The sequence below is a fragment of the Ipomoea nil genome, unplaced genomic scaffold, assembly GCF_001879475.1.
Source record: "Ipomoea nil cultivar Tokyo-kokei standard unplaced genomic scaffold, Asagao_1.1 scaffold2283, whole genome shotgun sequence".
In the NCBI taxonomy this organism is placed as follows: Eukaryota; Viridiplantae; Streptophyta; class Magnoliopsida; order Solanales; family Convolvulaceae; genus Ipomoea; species Ipomoea nil.
In genome coordinates, this window is record NW_017618711.1 from 1,714,567 (window position 1) to 1,737,500 (window position 22,934).

Genomic DNA, 22,934 nt, shown 5'->3' on the forward strand with positions numbered 1-22,934 from the left:
GGAAAGATGATGAAATGTTTTAACTTTTAAGAACCTTGGTTGGTTTCAAAGATATTCTTCCATGGTACTTCTAATGTACAAGCAAGTGAAATCGGACAGATGCTGAATGGCTGTGTTAGGAGAATTATATATAGATGATGATTTATTCAAGAGATCAAGTGAGGGTTTCAGCCTCATATTATGGGTCTAAATAGGCGTGCTACATACAGTGGGGAGACTATATATTCAATATCTCCTGATTATCATTTTTAATTGGGAAGGAACAATAGTTTGAAGGCTTTTATTTTCAAGACAAGAAGCATCTATTCACAAACATGCATTTAAATACAGGATAACTATATGGTGGCAACTGAGTAACCAATTTTTATGATGCATGTCATTTAATGGTTGATCTGAGAATTTGGATGGTTACTTTAGAAGAAAAAGGGTTCAAACTCTGTAGAACTAAAAGCATCTATATGCACTGCAATTGTAGAACAGTCGGCACTAGAGAAGAAGTGTTTAACTAGATAAGTGGAGTCCACAAATTCTATGGATTTTTTGTACCCTTGTTCCTTTTCATGATAGAGAAGGAAAGGTAGGCCATAATTGTAATCTTAGAATTGCCAGGATAAATTGGAGAAGTGCTATGATTATATCACCCAGTTAGAGTGGAAGCACCTCAACAATCTCAAAGGAAAGGCACTGTTGGTGTGACAAATATGGTGGTAATATTTGCTTATTTATCACTGAGTATGTTTCCTTGTCAATGCTCACAGTTATATCAAATTGCTCTGGATTTGCATTTTAGTTTCTACCACACCTGCAATTTATTTGTCTTTATGTTTCTTTGTTGGTGTGGCGAATATGGTGAAATATGATTGTATTATCACTATTATGTGCTTATTTATCACTGAGAATTGTCCCTTGTCAGTGCTCAAGGTTTTATCAAATTGCTCTGTACTTTTACTTTGGTTTCTACCACACCTGCAATTTATCATTCATTATGTTTCTACCACTTCAGACATAATCTTTATTATTGCATATTTGCATGTGAGTGTCATGGTGCATCTATTTTGTGCTAAATGATCTGAATCAGTTCAATATTGTTTTTGACCAAAATTTGGAATTGTCCTCAATATTTTCATAAATCAAGATTCAAGTTGCTCTTTCTGCACTTACCCTTCCATGACTGTTTATCTCAGCCATGAACTTGACCCCCTGTGGGATTCTAGCTATGACATTCTCTGTTATCACATCTAGGTCGATGTTTTGGATTCTCTGCTCATTCTGCACTCTTTATAATGTAATGGTTGAGGGTCACCTCAGTTGTTCTCTTTTGGGTAATCATATTTCCATGATCAAATTCATCCAATGGTAGGTCCTTGTCCTGTCCACTATGTATTGGAAAGTCATGTGTACAACTTACTCTTAGGCTAGAACTAGCCACTCTGAATTGTTTCTCGTATGTCGTAATGCACTGCACTTAGTTCTTTTGCGTCCAGTGACATCTTGATGGCGCAGCATGCACTACGAACACAAATAGGTTATTGCAGTACTGTTTATCCCCAGGATGTCTCTTCTTTTTAAGAACTTTTGAAAGTTGGAGATGCCTCGTAGGCTGAGTAATTTCTTCTTATGGAAAGGTATCATATGCTTTAGCATGGCTGCTTTAGATGGTGGCTTTCCTGCAAAAAAAAAGTGTAGCATATATCATAGTGTGTGTTTCATTTTCTGTCTCCCAACTTTTATCATCACCTATCAATCAATCATGGAAAATTCTACATTACTTTAGCAGCACCATGCCTTGCCGAGTGTTGCTCCGAGTCTACCTCTTGTTTGCTAGTTGTAGCCTCCCCGATACTCTAGCAAAGCGTGAGGATATAACTCTGGGCAACCCCGACATTGGTGCCACTTATGTATTTCTAGTTTACCTCTTCTTTGCTAGTTGTATGTTAGCCTCCCGAGTACTCTAGCAAAGCGTGAGGTTTAACCCGGGCAACCCCGACATTGGTGCCACTATGTATTTCCAGTTTTTTGTTGTTGTTGTTGTTGTTGTTAAGTTATGCTTGGTATACAATGCAGACTGAGGCTAAATATACTTGAAATACATAACTACATTAAGATGTTATACTCTTTAGTTGTCTATATACACCTGAATTGTATGTAACAGGCTGTCTGGGAGATTGGTGCAGTTCTTTTAGATAGTGTGTAATGATTTCATGGATGAGTTTTCTATGAACTGTGAACTGATACTGCAGCTTTGGATGCCAGCTTTAAGTTGTAATTTAGCAGGAATACAAAGTCTTGAAGGGAAAAAGCCTTATATTATTATTAAAGGTATATTATTTATGTACTAAATGTACATTATTTGATAGTATATATACAAAGTAATGTATTTTTAGTATTCAAATAATGTATTTTCAGTACACAAATAATAATGTATCTTTAGTATATTAAAAAAGTATTTTTTATTCATGGTTCACATTACTACCATGGTCCATGGAATAATAATTAGATTCTATTTCTATACATGCATATCTTTGAGGATAGAATTGGTGTAGCCTTTTGTTGTTATGGCAAATTATATCATAGACCAGGGATGACATTCAAGTTATGTATCGGTCGTTAACTGATTATGTGCCTGTAAATAAATTGAAGGTATATAATATTATATGCACATAATATGTTAATGACTGGAACATAATATTTGTAGTTAACAAATTATGTGCTTCTATTTTATTTAGAGGCATATAATTTATTAATTAAATGCATATAATATGTTGACTGCAAATACATAATTTTTGAATTAAAATTCACAACGTAAGGTGGATCTTGGCTCATGGTATAACAATATAACAATTGTGTTGTCGATCATTGTCTACTTTATTTATTTATTTCTTTTGTGCGCATTGGTACATTAATCTAATTTAAGTTTGATTAAACCTTTACGTAACTTAACCCTCTTTTACTTGAGCCAACATAATGTCTTTTTTTTGGGGGTAATTGGTAATGTCAAAGCAAATTATGTCTGTCTTGTTTTCAAAAAATAGAATGTGAGTGTTTGGCAAAGCTTATTTGTGAATTTATATTTATTTTAAATCACAACTGAACTTATTTTGAAAGATTAAATTACGTCAAGTAATATTTCAAAAATAAATTTCTAGTTTTTAGTTCATTTTTCTCCTTATTATTTAAGAAAAATGATACCGTATATATCTCCTAATTAAAATTCTATTCTCTTCCCCTAATTTTCTCATTTTCAACGTCCATCCCTCTATTTTTTTAAGCTTCTCAACAATAATACATAATATACTTTTTAAGTTTTAAGTTTTAACATAATGTTTTTTTTTTTTTTTTAATTTACTTCGTCTTTTAATGTAATTTTTGAATCTTTAATATCTCTTTTTTTCCCTGACTTTTTTTTTTCTTTTGTATAATTTTTATGTTCTTTCTCATTTTAAATAATATGATTTTACGTTTTCAAAAAAATAATAATAATATGATTTTACATGTATTGAGAATATGCATTAATTTTTCCTAATAATAAGAATTAATTGCAATATATATATATATATATATATATATATATATATATATATATATATATATATATATATATATATATATATATATATATATATATATATATATATATATATATATATATTTTGAAATACTCATGATCCCCACTACTAGGTATTGAACCCTGTGACCACTCATTTGGAATGCAAATAGAGGTGTCACACATGGTAGGTTGCATATGTATATCTATTTAAATTTGAATATATATAAATTTATACATACATATATATATATATATATATATATATATATATATATATATATATATATATATTTCTTTTTTTTCCCAATTTATAACAACTAATTTTGTCAAGTATTTTTAACAACAATTAACTAATTTTTTTTTTTTTTTTTGGAAAGTTACTGGCTCTATTACATTGTAGTATCTGTTCATAACAATTAACTAATTTAATAGTCCATAAATTTCAACTTTTAGCTTATAATTTCTCAATTTTCAGAGTTTAGCTAATTAAGCTTGCTAAGCGTAGCCTAAATGTAGTTGATATTAAAAATTCACAAATATTGTGGTCGTGCTGAAGGATCTCCAGTGCTATAACCAGTTGACATGTTGGGGTGGCACGCTAGAGTTGGCATGGTGGGGTTAGCTGATCCTACTAACCCCACCATTTTTAAATACAAATTTTGATTGTTCATTTATTATTATTATTTGAAAGAATTATAGTCTCAAAATGTTGTTATGGGTTTATGAAATCAAAAGAAGAAAATTAATTATAAACCTTCAGAGCGGCACTTCTCTACCATCTATACATCCTCAACTCCTCGAGGAGGGCTAATGGTAGATGAATATGGTTGGCTAATGAATATTGCATTGTAAGGTTCTAATTGCTCATGTACTTAGACTAGCATTAGTTGATTCGGTATTATTACTTGGGTGAGTGGCCATTACGAGAAGGAAAATATAATGTATAGTAACCCTACATTTACTACTCACAAACTTGTTATACTTTTGATGTAGTCAATGTTGCAGAAGGCGCTAGGCGCTAGTCGAGCGCCTAGGCGGCCGATTAATCCAAGTATATCGTCTCTACTTTTTTCACTCAGGATTAGAAGTTGTTAGACTGTTACAATCCCCTAAACTAGTCAACTACATATGTTAGATGGTTAGTTGAGTATGGAGAAATATAAAAGAGGAGTAGCTGAGCAGACAAAAAACCACTCGGCCGAGTTGGCATGTTGGATGGGCACCTACTTGATCGAGTTAGGCGCCTGACTCGGCCGAGTCGCCTCCTAGTCGGCCAACCGACTAAAAGCCGCCTAGGCCTAAAATTGAATTAAAATTCTTGACATACGATTTTCTCTTTCTTGCACTTCATTTTGGTTGCATATGTTATTATGTATTCTACATGATGTCACGTGACCTTGTTTGGTAACTTAGTTAGCTTATAAGTCAATTTTAATTTATTTGACCATTATTAGTTGTTTGACTTGATTAAACATTCATATAAATGTTTGATTAATTAATTTTTTGTAATAACTCATTGCTCCAAAATGCTAAAATTCAAAGTAGCGCAGCTTTTTCGATCAGCTTTTTGAGAAAGTCATTTTGCATGTAATCAGCTATCAGCTAACATCTAATTTACCAAACATCTTTCTATAATCAACTAATCCTATCAACTACTCAAACCCACTAACCCAATCAGCTAACAATTCAAAGCTAACATCTATTATTCTATTTACTAAACTCCCATTGTCTTAATGTGCATGACTAGAATAAATAAAAAAAATCTGCAACAACTTAAATTAATTAAGGTGTTAGTTTAATGTAGTATTGGTGTGACAAGTACATATATAATTTATTCCTAAATTTGAGCGACCAGGTGGGGGTGGCTTACTGCAATCATGGAAGACAGGTTACGTTGGGGTTTATATATATATACTGTGAACAGTAGTCGCAAATTGTGTATGTATGTATGTGTGGACAAGCTTTGAATTAATTATATACATGGATATATAGTGAATTGATTGAATAATAAATAAAATGTATATATGTTGCTCTCTTTTAATTTGATCTCATCCTATCTGAGCAAATTAAAGTGCAAACCTTTTAATCCTAAAAAATCCAAGACCAAAATCAATCCAGATCATCTGTGTTCCCCATTGGAATAAAATATCAAAATTCCACACCAACGAATCATGGGGTATGTAGTAGTATTAGAGTGACAAAATTAAAGCATGCAAGCTATCTTTTTGTGGATAAAGAAACTAGGGAGACTGTGTTTGTCTTTAGTACCTGGCTATATATATATATATATATATATATATATATATATATATATATATATATATATATATATATATATATATATATATATATATATAGTTTTAATTTGATTAGAGAGTTATTATTACATGGGAGTTTTAATTAATTTGTTGTGCTGGAGAATAGAAGTGGTATGTAATTGGGCCACACTTGTTGTGTTGATGACATTGTGGCCATTCCCCCAACATGTTAGTTGCCTCATCTGATGGAACTTGTTGCTAGCCCCCACCCCCCACCTCCCTATGTTCCTAGCTTCCTACACTTCTCATTTCATGTTGGATTTTGTTAGATAGATAGATGCATTATTATTATTTGCAACTTGTGTATACATACATACACCACATCAAAGTAAGGGTGGGTTGTTGGATTTAGTTGTGTCCTAAGCTATGTCCCACTTCAGGTTATTATTATAATATAAACTTAGGGTGTGTTTCGAAACCCGGAAAGAAAATTATTTTTCGAGTTTCCAGCAGACTCCAGTGTTTAGATGTGCCTGAAAAATCAAGTTAACGGAAATCATTTTTCGTTGACTTGGAAAATATGGCCATTTTGGGGGAAAATGACTTGTCAAAATTTGGCGGAAGTCATTTTTCACAGACAAAAAATGACCACAATTGCTTTTGACCTTGGTTTTCGGCAGAAACCAGTATTTACTGGTCTCGCAACTAGAGTTTTTTTTTTTTTTTTTTTTTTTTTTTTTTTTTTTTTTAATTTTTAATAAATAATATTATTTTTAATATTATTATAAATATTTTTATACCCTAAATAAAACAATTAAAATGTTTAATTATACAATTCTTTTACTCAATTTTCAGAAAATGAACCAAACACACCAAGACAGTTTTACTGAATGCAACCAAACATTGAAAATGAAACTATTTGCTGAAAATTGACTCATTTTCCATAAGTCATTTTCCTGGTTTTCAAACACACCCTTAATTGGATTCAATTCTCATCAACTCTTTTATAATATAATGTATGTACTGCTAAAATAACCAACAAATTAATTAGTACTTGAGAACCAAGTGTAAAGCTAGCTCAAGAAAGATGCATTGTTGGATTTAGTTGTGTCCTAAGCTATGTCCCATTTCAGGTTATAAACTTAACTGGATTCAAATCTCTTCACCTTCATTCTATTCTAATGTGTGTACTACTAAAATAACCAACAAATTAATTAAATAGTGCTTGAGAACCAAGTATCGAGCACAAGAAAGGTGAGTTGTTGGATTTAATTAGTTGTGTGTCCAAAATATTAACTAAACTTGAATTACAAATTCAATATCAAAAATGGGATAAGGGTTTTTGCAAGCATGTAGAAAGATAAGAGAGCACAATCTCCAAGTTCACACCATTGTAGAGAAGGCGAAACTAGAGGAGTCTTGTGCCTAGTCCAAGTCATTTGTTGAGTTGGAGGAGGTTTAATTTCCCATTGATATTGTTAGGTTAGAGAGGACAATCAAGGTATGGTCAGGGGTTATCTGTCACACTATGGGAAAAAAATCGTTGCAGTGCTGGTCTAATTCGCAATAATGTCCGTTTGGGAGCTAGAAGACATGCTAAGAATAAACAAGACGAGTGCGATCACTCATAGGCTTACTGTTGACCACATAGCAAAATCGATGCAACAGAAAAGATGCACCTATATATCTATGAAGCGGCAATATTTCATCAAACAGGAAGTAAACATGTTCTTAAGAATAGATCGTGATCGAAAAATTTTCTATCCAAATTAAAGTGACTTTCTAATATGGTACTAGTTTCAAAATTTTCACTATAGAGAATGTTCATTATGGACTACACTAGCCTCAATAAGTCATGTCTCATTGATCCTTTCCCCTTAGCTTGTTGAGGATAGATTATTTGGTGGGTAACATTGGGTTAAATTGGATAATGCTAATGACAACTTCCTTACGTAACAATCAATGCCATTGGCTTAAGAAGTGGGAGATTGATGATGTAATAATGGATCTAGGCTACCCTAGATAATTTATTATGACCCAATCTAGGTTTAGTCAAATGACATTACAACCTAGCCATGGGTCCTGAATGAGATACTTTGGGTCAATTATTAATAAGTGACCCATCCCATGAGAATCAACTTGAGAAGTGGTGTTAGAGTTCAGCTCCGAATGCTCAACCTAGCGCATTGTAAAATTTGAAAAGTGGACAACAAAAAATTGTAAAAGTGTGAAACAAAAACTTTAAAAATGTACAATATATAGAAACTTTAAAAGTGCACAGTAATCATTTATTTTTCAATTTATTTATCATTATGTCACCCCTATTTCGTTTAAATCTATTACTATAGATTTTTGCATGATTGGCGATGGTGATATGTTTCCATAGGAAGCATTATTCACACTTGATCACACACACACAATATCTAAGTAAATTGTAATAGAATAGAATGCATTAAAAGCAACTCTGATCTTTTTCACCTAAACATTTTGGGCATATGAATTTGCTATAAGAATGCTTTGAGTAAATATTGGCTTAGTACATTGTAATAGAGTCAGTAGCATTCAAAAAAATATATATATATATATTGGCTTAGTAAAAAGTAGGAGGTTGGTAATCCTCTTATTGAAGTTGCTCCTTTGTTGAGGGAATATAATATTATATGAGAATTTTGAGCGGCGAAAAAAATCTTAATGCATCAAGATTGATTGTTTGAGTTTTTCGGGTGTATCTTATCTAGTTGATTAAAAAAAGTATATTGTCCCAACAAGAGAGTATGTGTTGAGTATAAACCTTCTTGATAGAAGTGGTAGATAAATTATTCTAAATCAAATGACCCACATTGTCAAATCATTCTAAAATTTTTTGAAAGTATAAATGTAAATTTGGGAAAGAAAAAAGAAAAGTAGTAGTATTTAAATTAGGAAAATAAATATTATTTTGAAAATATAAGCCAAATAAAATAAAACGGAATAAGATAATGAATGATCTGTTCCATGACTGCAAAATAATGTCATTGCAAAATAGATGAATAATTGAGAGCATGACTCAATAATCAACTAACCAACCTTGCTGTGGATGATCTTGCATAGAAGTAATTATCTCTTATGCATTGTCATTAGCTCATCTAATCCATGACTTAGAGTGGGACAAAGTGATTTTAGATTTCATAATAATAGATCAATAGGGTGTGGTAATTTAATTCCATTGTTTTATATTATTGACTTATATGTTGAAATGATGATATAGGCCCTGTTTGGTAAAATAGTTAGCTTATCAGTCAATTTGTCATATTTGATCACTATTAATTGTTTGACTTGGTTAAAAAATCAATATAAGTGTTTGGTTAATCAACTTTTTGTAACTCCAAAGTGCTAAAATTTAAAAAACTGATCAAAAGTCAAAACAACTTTTTCAATTAACATTTTGAGAAAAGAAATTATACCAAACAGCTATCAGCTAATTTACCAATTACCAAACACCCTTCTACAATAAGCTAATGTTATCAACTAGTCATACCATCTAACCCAATCAGCTAAAAACCATTTACCAAGCAGAGCCATACTTTTTACCTATTTTGAAAAAGATGAATTCTAATTATATAACACTTTGTAGATGCCTTCAAAAAAAAAAAAAAAAAACACTTTGTAGATTGTGAAAAATCCTCAGGATGTACCCCAAAATATGTATATTGATTTGCTTCATTTTTGTCTTCATTTAATTACTAGAGCAAGTAGTTGAGTTGTATCGTATCAGATATGATAGATGACTGAAAGATAGTTTCTTTTCTGATATAAAAGAAATTGGTTGAATTATATTATTTGATGTGTTTTAATTGAGACATAATTAGTGATAATTTCTCCATAATTTGCTTGGGTACGGTGGTTTGTCAATCCTTTCAAAACATTGCTTTTTTACTTGTGTGCATATAAGCTAACAATGCATGTGTATAGTTGGACTCTTTTCTTGAAGTGACCAAGTTAGGTGCTTGGTTATAGTTACAACTAACGAATATACACTATATTTTGTTTGCAATATATCACTTCAAAGAGTTAGGCTCTATTTGGAAACACTTGCTTATAGCTTATTTTGGAGATGTTTGACAAATAACATATTTGTTAATTTTTAGCATATTTAACTCAAGTCACTAAAATTAAAAAAAAAAAAACAAAAAAAAAAAAACACTAATAATAGTAGTATTTCATGTTAACAAATTACATTTATTATTGTTTATCAAGTTTAAGACTTTAAATTTAGTAAAACCATCTAAAAGGCATGGTTCAACCCCCGACTCGTACCGCGCTTACCACCTGTCCTCTAAGGTCGAGAGGTTGGCCTCGGACAAGTAGCCCACCATGTAGGCCTACAAGATGTCATCATAGGCCACCAATTTTATCTTGCCACATAGACACACTGTTTGACTTATATCATCGATTTTTGCCCAACTAAAAGATCGACGTCATATTAGTCCACTTATTAAGTATTATATATATTATCAAACAACAACCGAGTTGGAATAAGTATAAACACCTCATCATCTAGCCATTAGTGGAAGTCTTCAACACACTATGATCTATCCGACCTCCCCATTCTTAGCATAGGCTATCCGAACTCTGTATCGTATTGTTTTTGGTTTATACCCTCACTAATTTATTATGTGTATCATCTTTATCGGTGTGTTACTTTGATCCCCTAGGTTTATCATTTTATTGTCATTAGACTATTTTGCCAACTAATATATACAAATTAATTTTTCTTACCATTAATTTATACATCTCTTACCACCAGGGACGGAGCTACAATGTGGGGGCAGTAGGAGCAGCTACTCCCCCTCCCCCCACCCCCCATATATAGTACCCCTTGTGTGTGTGTTCTGGACTCACCCGGCTAATCCCCGCTCTCTCCAAAAAGCATGAAAATTGGTCCAGGGAGAATCATCACTTGTGAAAATCAAATCCCAGCTATTCCAAAATTCCCCCCACAAAGAACTACCCCATTGGGTTAAAATTCTTCATATAATGAGTCTTCATCTAGACTCTATTTTTCATATTATGTTCCCGCACACGGCACAATGGCACATGATCACAAAGTAGTAGGAGAATTGCCTAATTGATTTTATTAGTTAATTACCATCTATCACTAATTCACTAGTAAAAATAAGCATATTACTTATTAAAGTAACTCAAAAGTTTCAACGGCATAAATTTTACCCTTTTCACCGTAGTTTGTTCTCCTCATTTTCATTACACTTTGCAAAGGAAACTTCATACGACAAATAACTTTCTATCTTTTGGAAGAGATAGTTAATTAATAGATTGCTTGTGGGTGGAGTATTTGTAAAATGGTGGGATTATATTGCATTTTGTAACTGACACAAGTCTAGATATAAAGTTATTAAATTGTGATTTTTTTTTTTGGAGTTAATTTCAGGAATGATCCATTGATTATTGTCATTTATCAATTTTTATCTTCCGACTTTCAATTGGACCATAAATAGTTTCTTGACTATTGATCTTTACCAATTTTCGGCCTCGATTTTCAATTTAACCATAAGTGGTCTCTTGATTATTGACTTTTTTCAAATTTGGTCCTCTAGTTAAATATCATTTTAATAAACATTAAATTTAAGGGTAATAATTTAAAAATTTTAATTATTCACAATAATGAACTCAATGTATTAAATTTATAAACTCAATTTGTCCATATCAACAAGCAGCTAATTTTTACATTATTATTCTTAAATTTAATGTTTATTAAATGGATATTTAACTAAAGAACCAAATTTGGAACAAAATCAATAGTCAATGGACCATTTGTGGTCATATTGAAAGTCGAGGACAAAAATATGTAAAGATCAATAGTCAAGAGACCATTTATGGTCTAATTGAAAGTTAAAGAATAAAAATTAGTAAATATCAATAGTCAAGGGACCATTCTTGGATTTAACTCGTTTTTTTTTTTTTAAATCTTTTTATTTAAAATAGAATTACTACCCACCAATCATAATGGACTTAACAAATATATTTTTAATATATATACAATATACACCAATTATTTATTGAAATTCACTTTTAATAGTCAAAATTATTTTTAAATAGATACATAAATTATATAAAGCAATGAAACCAAACAAGAACTCTAACAACACTGATCATGTGAGGAATTTGGTGAAATAATGCAAACACATATTAGGATGGTAGTGGGTCAAGATCAATAACATTTGCAGGGAGAAAAATAGAGCGCTTAATTGGTAAATTAATGGAGGAAACACTTTTACACATTAGAAATTTGAAGAGATTACTTGTTCAATCTGCGCCTTTGTACAGAATTCTTAGAGAAGATAAGTTAACTAGGCATGCATTGGTTACTTTATTGGAGACTTCTGGCAGAAAATTAGGTGGGAAAGGAATTGTAATTTCATGGGAGATGAATAATGTGAGAATAAAGTGGTAATTTAAATTTTAGTATTTAATTTTTTAGAATAGAAATACTGAAAATTTCAATTTCAATATTTGGTATACATTAGAATTGAAAGGGAATAAGTAGTATAAAGTCTAAAATGTCCATAATGATGATGATGATGATGATGATGATGATGATGATTATTACTATAAATCGTAAATGACCAAATTCAAATTTTGCTTTTGAAAATTTATGCAACATGTTGTAAATAAACTCTAAAATTGCATAAAGAAAGCAATAAAATAGATAAGCGAGTTTTGAGAAAACATATTTGATTGAGGTTGGCCTACCGATTGATGTTATGTGTTGAGGGTAGAAGAAGAAGACACGCTATAATCGAAAGAGAGAGGTCAAACATCAATTTTACGTTAAAAAAAAAAAAGAAAAAAAAAAGAGAGGGGTAATTTTGTCTCAAAATTATTATTTTTTCCTTTCTAAAATCTATGGAATTGAAATACCAATGGGTGCAGGCATGTGGTAGATTCTAATTCCATGAAAATGAGGGAATTTCAATTCCTTCTAACCAAACGAAAAATTTGCTTGCCTTTGAAATTATGTGGGAATGAAATTGTAATTCCCTCCGCCAACCAAACGCATCATCACTGGTGATGTGAGAAGCTATTGAGACTATGTTTGACAAACTTAGCTGAAAAGGTAGATGAAAGCTTTAAGTAGCTGAAAGCTAAAAACCTATAAGCTAGAACCTGAAAACTGAAGGGCTGATTATGCTTAAAAGTGTTTGGTAAAATTAACTTTTTGATAAGCTGATAAATATATATAAAAAAAAAAAACTAAAAAGTACATCTTCATAAAATTTAAATAGTTTTTAAATTAAAAATAATAAAGATGAAGATGAAGAAATGTTAGGAAGCTACTAGCTTATTTTTTAATGGTAGTATTTCAAAATAAACTTTTATTTTAAGCTACTAGCTTATTTTGAAAACATTACCAAACAAAGTTTAAAGCTTATTAATAGTTTAAAATAAGCTATAAGCTTTTATATAAGCTCTGCCAAATAGAGTCTGAAGCCTCTTACTTTGTTTCCCAAAAAAAATTGTCATATTGTGACATTTATGTTTTTGAATCTTTTTATTTAAAAATAGAATTATTGTCCACCAATCATAATGGATGGATTTAATAAATCTATTTTATTATAAATGCAACATATATAATGTTTATTCAAAATTCACAAATTTTTAAATAGATAAATTAAGCAAAGAAACCCAAATTAAACAAGCTGACTAATAACAAGAAACTCCATTGAATTGTATGCTTCAAAATTCCAGTACATGAGAATATGAATCCTTGGACAATGAATCTGGGGATTAAACATTATTCAGAAGCTACTACAAGGGGGTAGATACATGATATGATCTGATGTGATGTAACTTTTATCTGATCTGAGCAAAAAACATACATATATACAAGTACAAAGCCACAACTACTATTAGTTAATATAATGTTTGAAAGGAAGTGATATAAGATTTTGAGGAGAAGAAGAGTGGGCAATTGATGTTGTGGATAGTACAAGAAGATGAAGTAGACATGTCCATAAAACGCCACGGCAGGTTTAGAGTTTGGCATGAAATGGACGTATAGTAGTACAGTAGTGTTGGTGTTTGGGTTGATGATGTGTTTCTTCCCTTGGCTTGCATCCTTATTACATTAGGCCACCCAGGCCAGGTAGTTGTGTCGTCAAACCCCACCACCCAAGAATACGATAACTCCGCTCTCCTTCAATCTTTATTCTTCAACTTCTTTTTCTTGGAGTTTTACTCACTAACACACCACCAAACTCATTTTAGAATTTGATTTGCATATCTGCGCACGAGAGAGCCTCTGTGATATAAGATTCAACGTGCCTCTAAAAAGCTCTTGTATTGTATATATAGTGGTGCACCACCCAAACGAATAAGGGACAAATATTTTTTACAAAGTTTTTCCACCTCCATTTTCCAAATAAAATGAATCTACTTTGAGAATCAATTTCTCATTCACTCATTACATACCTGTTGTGAGTGTACAATACATCAATCTCTTCGTTTTACTACGAAGAACCCGAATCCACTTTGACCCGGCCCCAAACCGGAAGTGGACCCCACATATATTTGTACCACAAAATAGCTACTTTCTATGCCATTTTATGCTAAAAAATCCAACAATCCCCCACATGAATGAAAATTGATTTTCGGGACGTGGAAAAACGATATGAATGTACTCAACAGTCGATTCCTGCATAACATAGGTAGGTGTTAATACCCTTTGAACCTTGTCGATATGTTTACTCTACTGGCTGTTTGGTAGAACTTGATGCCTTTGAACCGACTACCGTTTGTGTAGACGGTGACATATCCTACATAGGAACCTTCCAACATTTGTTCTGTTCTCATGGGTGTGCCCGTTTTGGTCATGAGTCACATTTCCTGGTTCTGCAAGAGTTTCTAAAGAATTGAGCCCAATCAATTCTCCTCTGAAGCGACTCCACTTCTCTCTCACATAAGTAATTCTTTTCCGAGTATTCCACATACTCACACATGTCAATCTACATTCGAATTATTAAAGCATCAACGTGCTAACCTCGTGCGGGAGTCACTATTCTAACGAGGAGTGGTAGGGAGTTCGAAACCACCACAGTGACACGCTTCGTTCCACAATTTAGTTGTCCCATTGAACCTAGGTGCCAACTAGGTTGGGTATCCACTATAGAACTTTATTCCAAGAGCTTTAGACTCATTCCTTGTGTCAACTTCTCTACAACTTCTTTGCTCAACCCTTTGGTTAGCGGATCTGCTATATTATCCTAGATTTGACCTTACGTAGTCGACAGAGATAACACTAGTTGTACTGTGAGAAGCTGTTTAATAGTATTATGTCTACAACGTATATGTCTAGACTTACCATTATACATATTACTCTGTACCCTTCCAATTGCGGCTTGACTATCGCAATGCACACAAATTGGAGGTACATGTTTATCCCAACAAGGAATATCCTCAACAAAGTGGTGTAGCCATTCAGCCTCTTCACAACATTTGTCTAAGGCAATTAGCTCAGATTTCATCGTAGATCTGGCTATCACGGTTTGTTTTGAGGATTTCCATGAAATGGCTGCACCGGCTAATGTGAACACGTAGCCACTCGTGGACTTAGAGTCCTTAATATCCAATATCCCGTTAGCATCGCTATATCCTTCAAGTACAACATGATATCTCGTATAGTGCAGTTCCCAGTCACGAGTATACCTCAAGTATCTCATAACTCTCACTATTGCCTTCCAGTGTGCATCACTGGGGTTACTCGTATATCTACCGAGTTTGTTAACCGCAAAGGCAATATCTGACCTGGTACAACTCATTAGATACATCAAACTTCCAATAATCCTAGCTTATTCTATTTGAGAGATACACTTTCTGCGATTTTTGGACAGATGTACGTTAGTACCTAACAGTGTCCTAGCCACTTGATAATCATTCTTGTTAAACTTTGCAAGGATTTTATCAATATAATGAGATTGGTTTAATACGAGACCATCCCGTCTGATCTTCTATTATTATTATTAATTTTTTTTTTGTTGAATGTTATTATTATTATTATTATTATTATTATTATTATTATTATTATTATTTTAACTAAGTTCATAGGTTTTTGTCATTAATTAGATTAGGCATTCCACACTTATCACTTGATCAATTTATTGCATGTTTTTTGTTGCTTTGCCATTTTCTCCATAAACAACCTCCTGTGTCTGTTCCCCTTTGGGTCTGCAATCTTTCTGTATGCCATTTCTATTACAACACCTACTCACGGACTCACCATTGCTACATTTATCCAAACGCACTCACCTTTTCCGTCCACAATTACGTCTCTTTTTTGAGATTCTTAAATTTAATTTTAATTTAATGAACATTATTCAATATTATTTTTGGTTTATTTCATCTTATTCAATTCATTATTGCGTAACATAACCTTAAGTTTTAATCCATGAGAATATGAGATCATGTTAAAGCTAACAAAGTTGAACATTTCGATAGTTGTATTAAATTATACTATCTAACTTTACTAAAATAGAATTGGACATAGTCTCTTAGACTGAACTTTATATAAATCAAAATTAGGATCTAGCTAGTCCGTGTTAAACCTCGAATTGAAAGATCTTCACATGCCAGACTTTATTGTTGTACGGTTGTACCCTATACTATTGACAATAAAGTTCCATACCCTTAACGGGGTAAGGATAGTGAGAGAGTAGCGTTCAATATTCATATCTCTCCTTCAAACATCATCAGTAGTTGACTCATAAAATAATTTTCATAAGTTTTCTCCCACCATCTTTCACTTAATTATCCAACAATGTGTAATTAGTTGAGTGGACTTGTCATATGCCAAGTAGCTTTCTTATTATCCCTTTTATTTATTTATCATTTGTAATTAGTTGAGTGGACTTATCATATGCCAAGTAGCTTTCTTATTATCCCTTTTATTTATTTATCATTTGTAGCGCAATAGAGCGCGGTTTTGCAAGGGCCTATGCATCGTGCACCAAGGCGCACAATGCATTGTGCACCTTAATCAAAACGACGTCGTTTTGTATTTGTTGTTATTTTTTTTTTTTTAGAAATTTCGTTTCCTGTTTCTGTCGTTAACTTCTAAAAAGAAAAAAAAAATCATCTGTTTCGAATGTATAGAATTGTATAGTAGAATACATATAAACTCATAACATAATAGTATAATACACATAATCTAACATAATACGTAATACACATAAACTTTTAACAGAATACACATAAACTCTTAACGTAAAAAAAGACGTCGTTTTGAGGAGGACGCACAATGCATTGTGCACCGTGAACGACTCCTTACACCGTTTGTCAATATAAATGTATTATTACTTGTCTCTTATCACTTTTTCCTGAACTACCTAGTTTTATGAAAGTTAAGGCTAAAACATAACAAAATTATTTGTCAAGAACTAATTTTGTAAAATCACTATTTAAAATTTTAGATACAATTGTGAAACAACAATTTTCTTTTCTTTTTTTTTTTTTTTTTTTTACTGGGGTAGTTCATTTTACTTATATTTTAACAACGCTTTGAAGTTTGAAGAGACTTTGATGGAAACGATATACGATTGCAATTGGGTGAGGGCAAATGATTGAATTCTCTGTTTTTAACCTTATATATATTTTCCCCCACCCAAATTAAGACATTGGGAATTTGCAAAATCAAGATCCCTCACGTAGTCACGTTATACTCCCTCCTGTCAGCCCAGTTGGTCATTACATTTTCCATTGCAGAAGCAAGTTTTGTATTCTTTTGTTATTTTATTTTACTTCTTTATTATTTTTTGGAAAGGAGGTTGTAAGTCCGCCAAAAACTCTTTGGGAAATGCTTTTCCGTCAATATTATAAGAAAAGACAAAATAGATTGTAATTTGGACAAGATTATAGGGTGTTTGGTAGATAGTTGTTAAGTTGATTGGGTTAGTAGCTAGGCTTGCCTAGTTGATTGTAGAAAAGTATTTGATAAATTAGCTGTTAGCTGATTACAAACAAAATGACTTTAATTTCTCAAAAAGCTGATCAAAAAAGCTGTTTTGAGCAGCTTTTTGAATTTTTACATTTTGAAGCAATAAGCCGCTACAAAAAGCTAATTACACAGTTAGGGGAAGTCCGAAGTTGTTCAATAGCCCTTGTCTTCGATTTTGCCATTCTTGTTGTTCCTAAACTTTACCCATATAACCAACTGAACTGTCCACACGGTTTTGCCATTCTTGGTGGAGGGCATTATGGGTGTTCCACGGTTGACAGTAGTTCCTAGTAGTGATTAGTTAATTTGGCTATTTTGGTAATCTCCCCCTCCTACTTATTAGTACAAAATTAATTTTTGAATAATAAATATAGTATAAAGTAGGGAATGCAACTACCTTAAAATTTATGGGAGATTATTTTGTCACCTTTGAGGTCTTACTTGACATGAATAAGGTTACTTTCGAAGGCTTGGAAAATTTGTAGTGATACCCAAAATAAAATAAAATAAAATATAAAGCAACTATAAGATGCATTGTATGTGATAATGTCACATCATTATATGAAATGTCTAGTATGAAATTTGGTCAGATTAAAACTTGTTTTGCAATTTTTGAGATGATGTCCCTCTGGGCAATTTTGATGGTCCACCAATTGCCCTGGTATGTAAAGTGGTCATTTTAACTCCATCATATCAGGGTTCCAGTGTTGGAGGTTGCGAACAGACTTTAATTTATTTATTTTTAATATAGGGGTGACATAATTGATTAAAATAATTACATAATGAATATTCTATGATATAATATTATTTGTCTTTAAAAAAATATTAGTCATCATTGCTTTTTTTTTTTTTTTTTTTTTTTTTTTTACAACCATAGTAAAATAAAAAATAAAAAATTAACTTGTATTTTTTGTCAGAAATACAAAAATCAACCAAAAAATGGTATAATTTTACCTTCGAGCAAAAATTGTTGAGTTTCTTTTAAAAATTCAAAAGTCTGGGTCTCTACGAAAAACCATACACTTTGTGAGTTTCTCACAAAGACATAGATTTTCTAGGTAATGGAAAAACTTTAATGGATAAATGTGTGTAACTATTTGTAATGATAACATGAATATTTTATTTATTTTATTGTACATTTCCAAAAAAAAAAAAAAAAAAAAATTTCAGTTTACTTCTTTTCTATTTTATTTTTTTCCCTATAAATTGTTAACATCACTAAATCTAATACGGAGTAGTTTATATATTGTGCTTACTTGGTTATAAAATTACAATTTTTCGATCCTATATTGATTTTATATGTATTGATTATTTCAATTGTTGTTATATTCTTATAATTTTAATATATATGGAGTACTCTTTTTAAATTTTTCAAACAGTTGGATATATATTTAGTTAAATCGCTCAACTGCTCTGCGCTCAAGCATCGTTTTTGAATAATAAGATGTACGGAGTAATAAAATTGATTAAATTATAATAATCCATGAAATAAAAATATGATTAATTAAAAGTAAGTGATAAATAATTAAATAGTAAGATAGTTTTTGAAACTTTTTTTTTTTTTTTTTTTTTTTTTTTTTGCCTGTGAGGGACACCTATAAAATCCCAAGTTTTGTTGTAGCTGTTTCCCCATGAGCGGCCTTTGTCCTTTCCTTTATCACAACTCTCTCTCTCTTTCTCTCTTCCATTTCCTCTCTCTCTCTATATCTCTATACTTCACTCTCTCATATCACTCTTCTTCTTCTTCAACGGCTCTGATCTCTTTCATTTCATGCAATGGCCATAGATTGTGTGATCACAAGAGCTAGTAATAAAACGGCCATGGCGGCTCACCAAGAATCATCCCCTCAGAGCCCACTGGTTTTCGACCCCTCCGTGTTTCAGCGCGACGCCAATATTCCCGTCCAGTTCGTGTGGCCGGACGAGGAGAAGCCCGGCGGCGCCAGCCCGCCGGAGTTCCCCGTCTCCGTCGTGGACCTGCGGGGATTCTTGTCTGACGACCCGCGCGCCACCGCGGAGGCGGCCCGCGTCGTCGGCGAGGCGTGCCGGAGCCACGGCTTCTTTCTGGTGGTCAACCACGGCGTTGACGCCGGCCTCATCGCCGACGCGCACCGCTACATGGACCTCTTCTTCCGGCTGCCGCCGTCGCAGAAGCAGAAGGCGCAGAGGAAACTCGGCGAGCATTGCGGCTACGCCAGTAGCTTCACCGGCAGGTTCTGTTCCAAGCTGCCGTGGAAGGAAACTCTCTCTTTTGACTACTCTCCTCAAGAATATTGCAAAGCCAATATGGTTCAACAATATTTCCATAACACTTTGGGTCAAGAGTTTTCTCACCTCGGGTACGTTACCAAAAACTATAGCTAATCACGAATGCAGAACTTTATTTTCTTATAAACCGTCATTACATTTTCTAAATGTTGGGTACTGAATGCCTTTACTGTCCAACAATCCCCTAGTTATCTGGTGCTAGACTTAACTTTACTGACCTCTACCCAACAATTTGGTACCAAAATCAGCGCTTACCATTATGTTAAAAGGTTATAGTCAGTAACGAAGGTGCAAAATAATAGCTAATAATGCTTAATTGTGTTTGCAGGAAGATTTATCAAGAGTATTGTAATGCGATGAGTGAGCTATCACTAGAGATTGTGGAGCTCTTGGGGATGAGTCTTGGGATAAACCAAAAACATTTCAAAGATTTCTTTGAAGACAATGAATCCATAATGAGACTAAACTACTATCCCCCCTGCCATAAACCGGAGTTAGCATTGGGAACCGGGCCGCATTGTGACCCAACCTCCCTTACCATTCTCCACCAGGACACCGTCGCCGGACTTCAGGTCTTCGTCGACGACCAGTGGCGCTCCGTCGGCCCCAATCTCAATGCCTTCGTCGTTAACATAGGAGATACCTTCATGGTACGTAGTCACATCATAACCAACATTTATGTTTATATATTATGTACTTATTATTATGTCCAAAAGTTATAAGGACTTGGTAAGTTTTTACCAATCTTGGCCCAACAATTCTCCAGCCATTAGATGCTAGACTGGCCTTTACTGTCTCTGTCCAACAATTTCCCTCCTAGCACCAACTGATAATATGTTATTGCTGAAACTAGAATTAGTGATCTGATCCTAATTACCACTCAGGGCAAAAGCTATAGTTGGTAGCTTTTTCAGATCAGAACCCCATAATTGATATAATTAATTGTCACCAGATGCTAGACTTGATCTTTACTTACCTCCGGCCAACAATATTGATTCTCAAATCTTATTATTATTTTTATAAAATGTCTGCAGGCTCTGTCGAATGGGCGGTACAAAAGTTGCTTGCACAGAGCGGTGGTGAACAGCCGGAGCGCTCGGAAGTCGCTGGCGTTCTTCCTGTGCCCGAGGAGGGATAAGGTGGTGGCGCCGCCGGAGGAATTGGTGGATTCCGACAACCCAAGAGTTTACCCGGACTTCACTTGGCCAACTCTGCATGAATTTACTCAGAAGCATTACAGAGCCGACATGAACACTCTCCAATCCTTCTCAAAATGGCTTCAACACAAGACAACCTAAATCTTATCACATCGGAATTGAAGATTGTCGTTATTAGGCCCGCGAAAATGGGGAAGAAAAGATGAAGCCAATTTATGAACAGATATGAATATTCAAACTTCATATATGTTCATAATATATATATAAAGGCAAAAATATTGAGGAAAAAAAGAAAAAGAAGAAAAAAAAAAACAGGCTTAATCGCCTCTTATTTATCTGTTTTTTTTTCCCCCTCTTTTTAAATAATAAATAAGCTAGGAGTTATAAACAAAAAAAAAAAAAGAAAAAAAAAAAAGCCAAAGAAAGTACAGAGAGACAATGAAAGAATAATGAGGTTGTATTATGAAGCAGTTATATATATAATATATATTGACTATATACAAGGTAATTTATAACATTATTATTGGCATTCACTTCAATATATCAATCTTTTATCCCAAAAGGTTGAATCCCCAACTTCAATATCCCCTCCCCCCACTCCGATCCCGAGAAAGTATTTGGAAAAGGGTGTAAATCACGTTGACTCAATCGTTCAGCAAACATGACCAAATGTCTGTGCACATAAGGGATATATCTGTCCACTTTAGGCATAATCTTCACACTGCAGCCGTCGAGGTTCAAATTTTGATTTCTTCTCTCACATACTGCCTATTAAATCATTTGGCCTTTTGTTTGGTAGTATAGTTATAAACTTAACAACACACTCAAGTCAATCAATAAATGAGATGGACCCAAATAGTGAAAATGATCTTATACAATAAACTCCAGATATATACCAAATTAACCATTTGTAAGGGTTAATGCAATTGCAATATCAGATGCCATCATCTTTGTCTTAGATGAGATATTAATTAATAAATTAATATATTTTACATTTTTTTGTTTTTGAATTGGCATCATCTATATATTAAATGTGAAGTGTGTAGTTCCAAAAGATTATGTTCTGTGAGTTATTCAATAATTCCATGTGATGTCAACAGAGCAAAACAGATGAAATGAAGACTAGGAGAGTAACAAAAGAAATTTTTAAAAAGGGAAAATGTATATAAAATTCATGAGGAAAGCAAAGAATCCACTGAGGATTGGAATTGGTTTGATTGCAATGGTCCTTAACGGATTGTTGTGCAAGATGATTTTTGGCCTTATTATTCACATTATTATGCATTATCTTATTATACCTGGAGATTTGGATTCTTATGCAACCAAATTAAATATTAAATTCCTAAACAATTCAACACTTGGGATATTGTCCTCTTCTTTGTCTTTGCATGCTTCTAACATTCTTCCCATCATATATTAATATTATATTATGGGGTACGTGTTTGGCAAATAACTGTTAGTTGATCAATTGGGTTAGTAAGTTTGAGTAGTTGGTAGCATTAGTTTATTATAAAAAGATGTTTGGTAAATTAGTCGTTAGCTGATAGCTGATTATATTGAAAATGACTTTTTCAAATTAAAAAGCTGATTGAAAAAATTGTTTTGAGCAGATTTTTGAATTTTAGCATTTTAGAGTAATAAGCTGCTACAAAAAGTTAATTAACCAAACACTTATATTCAATCTTTAACTAAACCAAACATCTAATAGTGATCAAATA

General features: G+C 32.8%; 1 protein-coding gene across 1 annotated transcript; it reads left to right on the plus strand.

Moving 5' to 3' along the window:
• Positions 1–19,420: 19,420 nt before the first annotated feature.
• Positions 19,421–21,479, plus strand: LOC109151233 (gibberellin 20 oxidase 1-like). The gene is made up of 3 exons (XM_019299154.1): positions 19,421–20,130; positions 20,388–20,709; positions 21,094–21,479. Exons 1-3 carry the CDS (start codon positions 19,568–19,570, stop codon positions 21,355–21,357), a joined length of 1,149 nt encoding a protein of 382 aa, XP_019154699.1. The 5' UTR covers positions 19,421–19,567; the 3' UTR covers positions 21,358–21,479.
• Positions 21,480–22,934: the final 1,455 nt, after the last annotated feature.

What these genes read in the sequence shown, in the direction of transcription:
- LOC109151233 (XM_019299154.1), top strand. Translation starts at nt 19,568, where the DNA reads ATGGCCATAGATTGTGTGATCACAAGAGCTAGTAATAAAACGGCCATG. An exon ending in CAAGAGTTTTCTCACCTCGG is followed by an intron (nt 20,131 to 20,387) that starts GTACGTTACCAA and finishes TTGTGTTTGCAG; the next exon opens with GAAGATTTATCAAGAGTATT. An exon ending in ACATAGGAGATACCTTCATG is followed by an intron (nt 20,710 to 21,093) that starts GTACGTAGTCAC and finishes AAATGTCTGCAG; the next exon opens with GCTCTGTCGAATGGGCGGTA.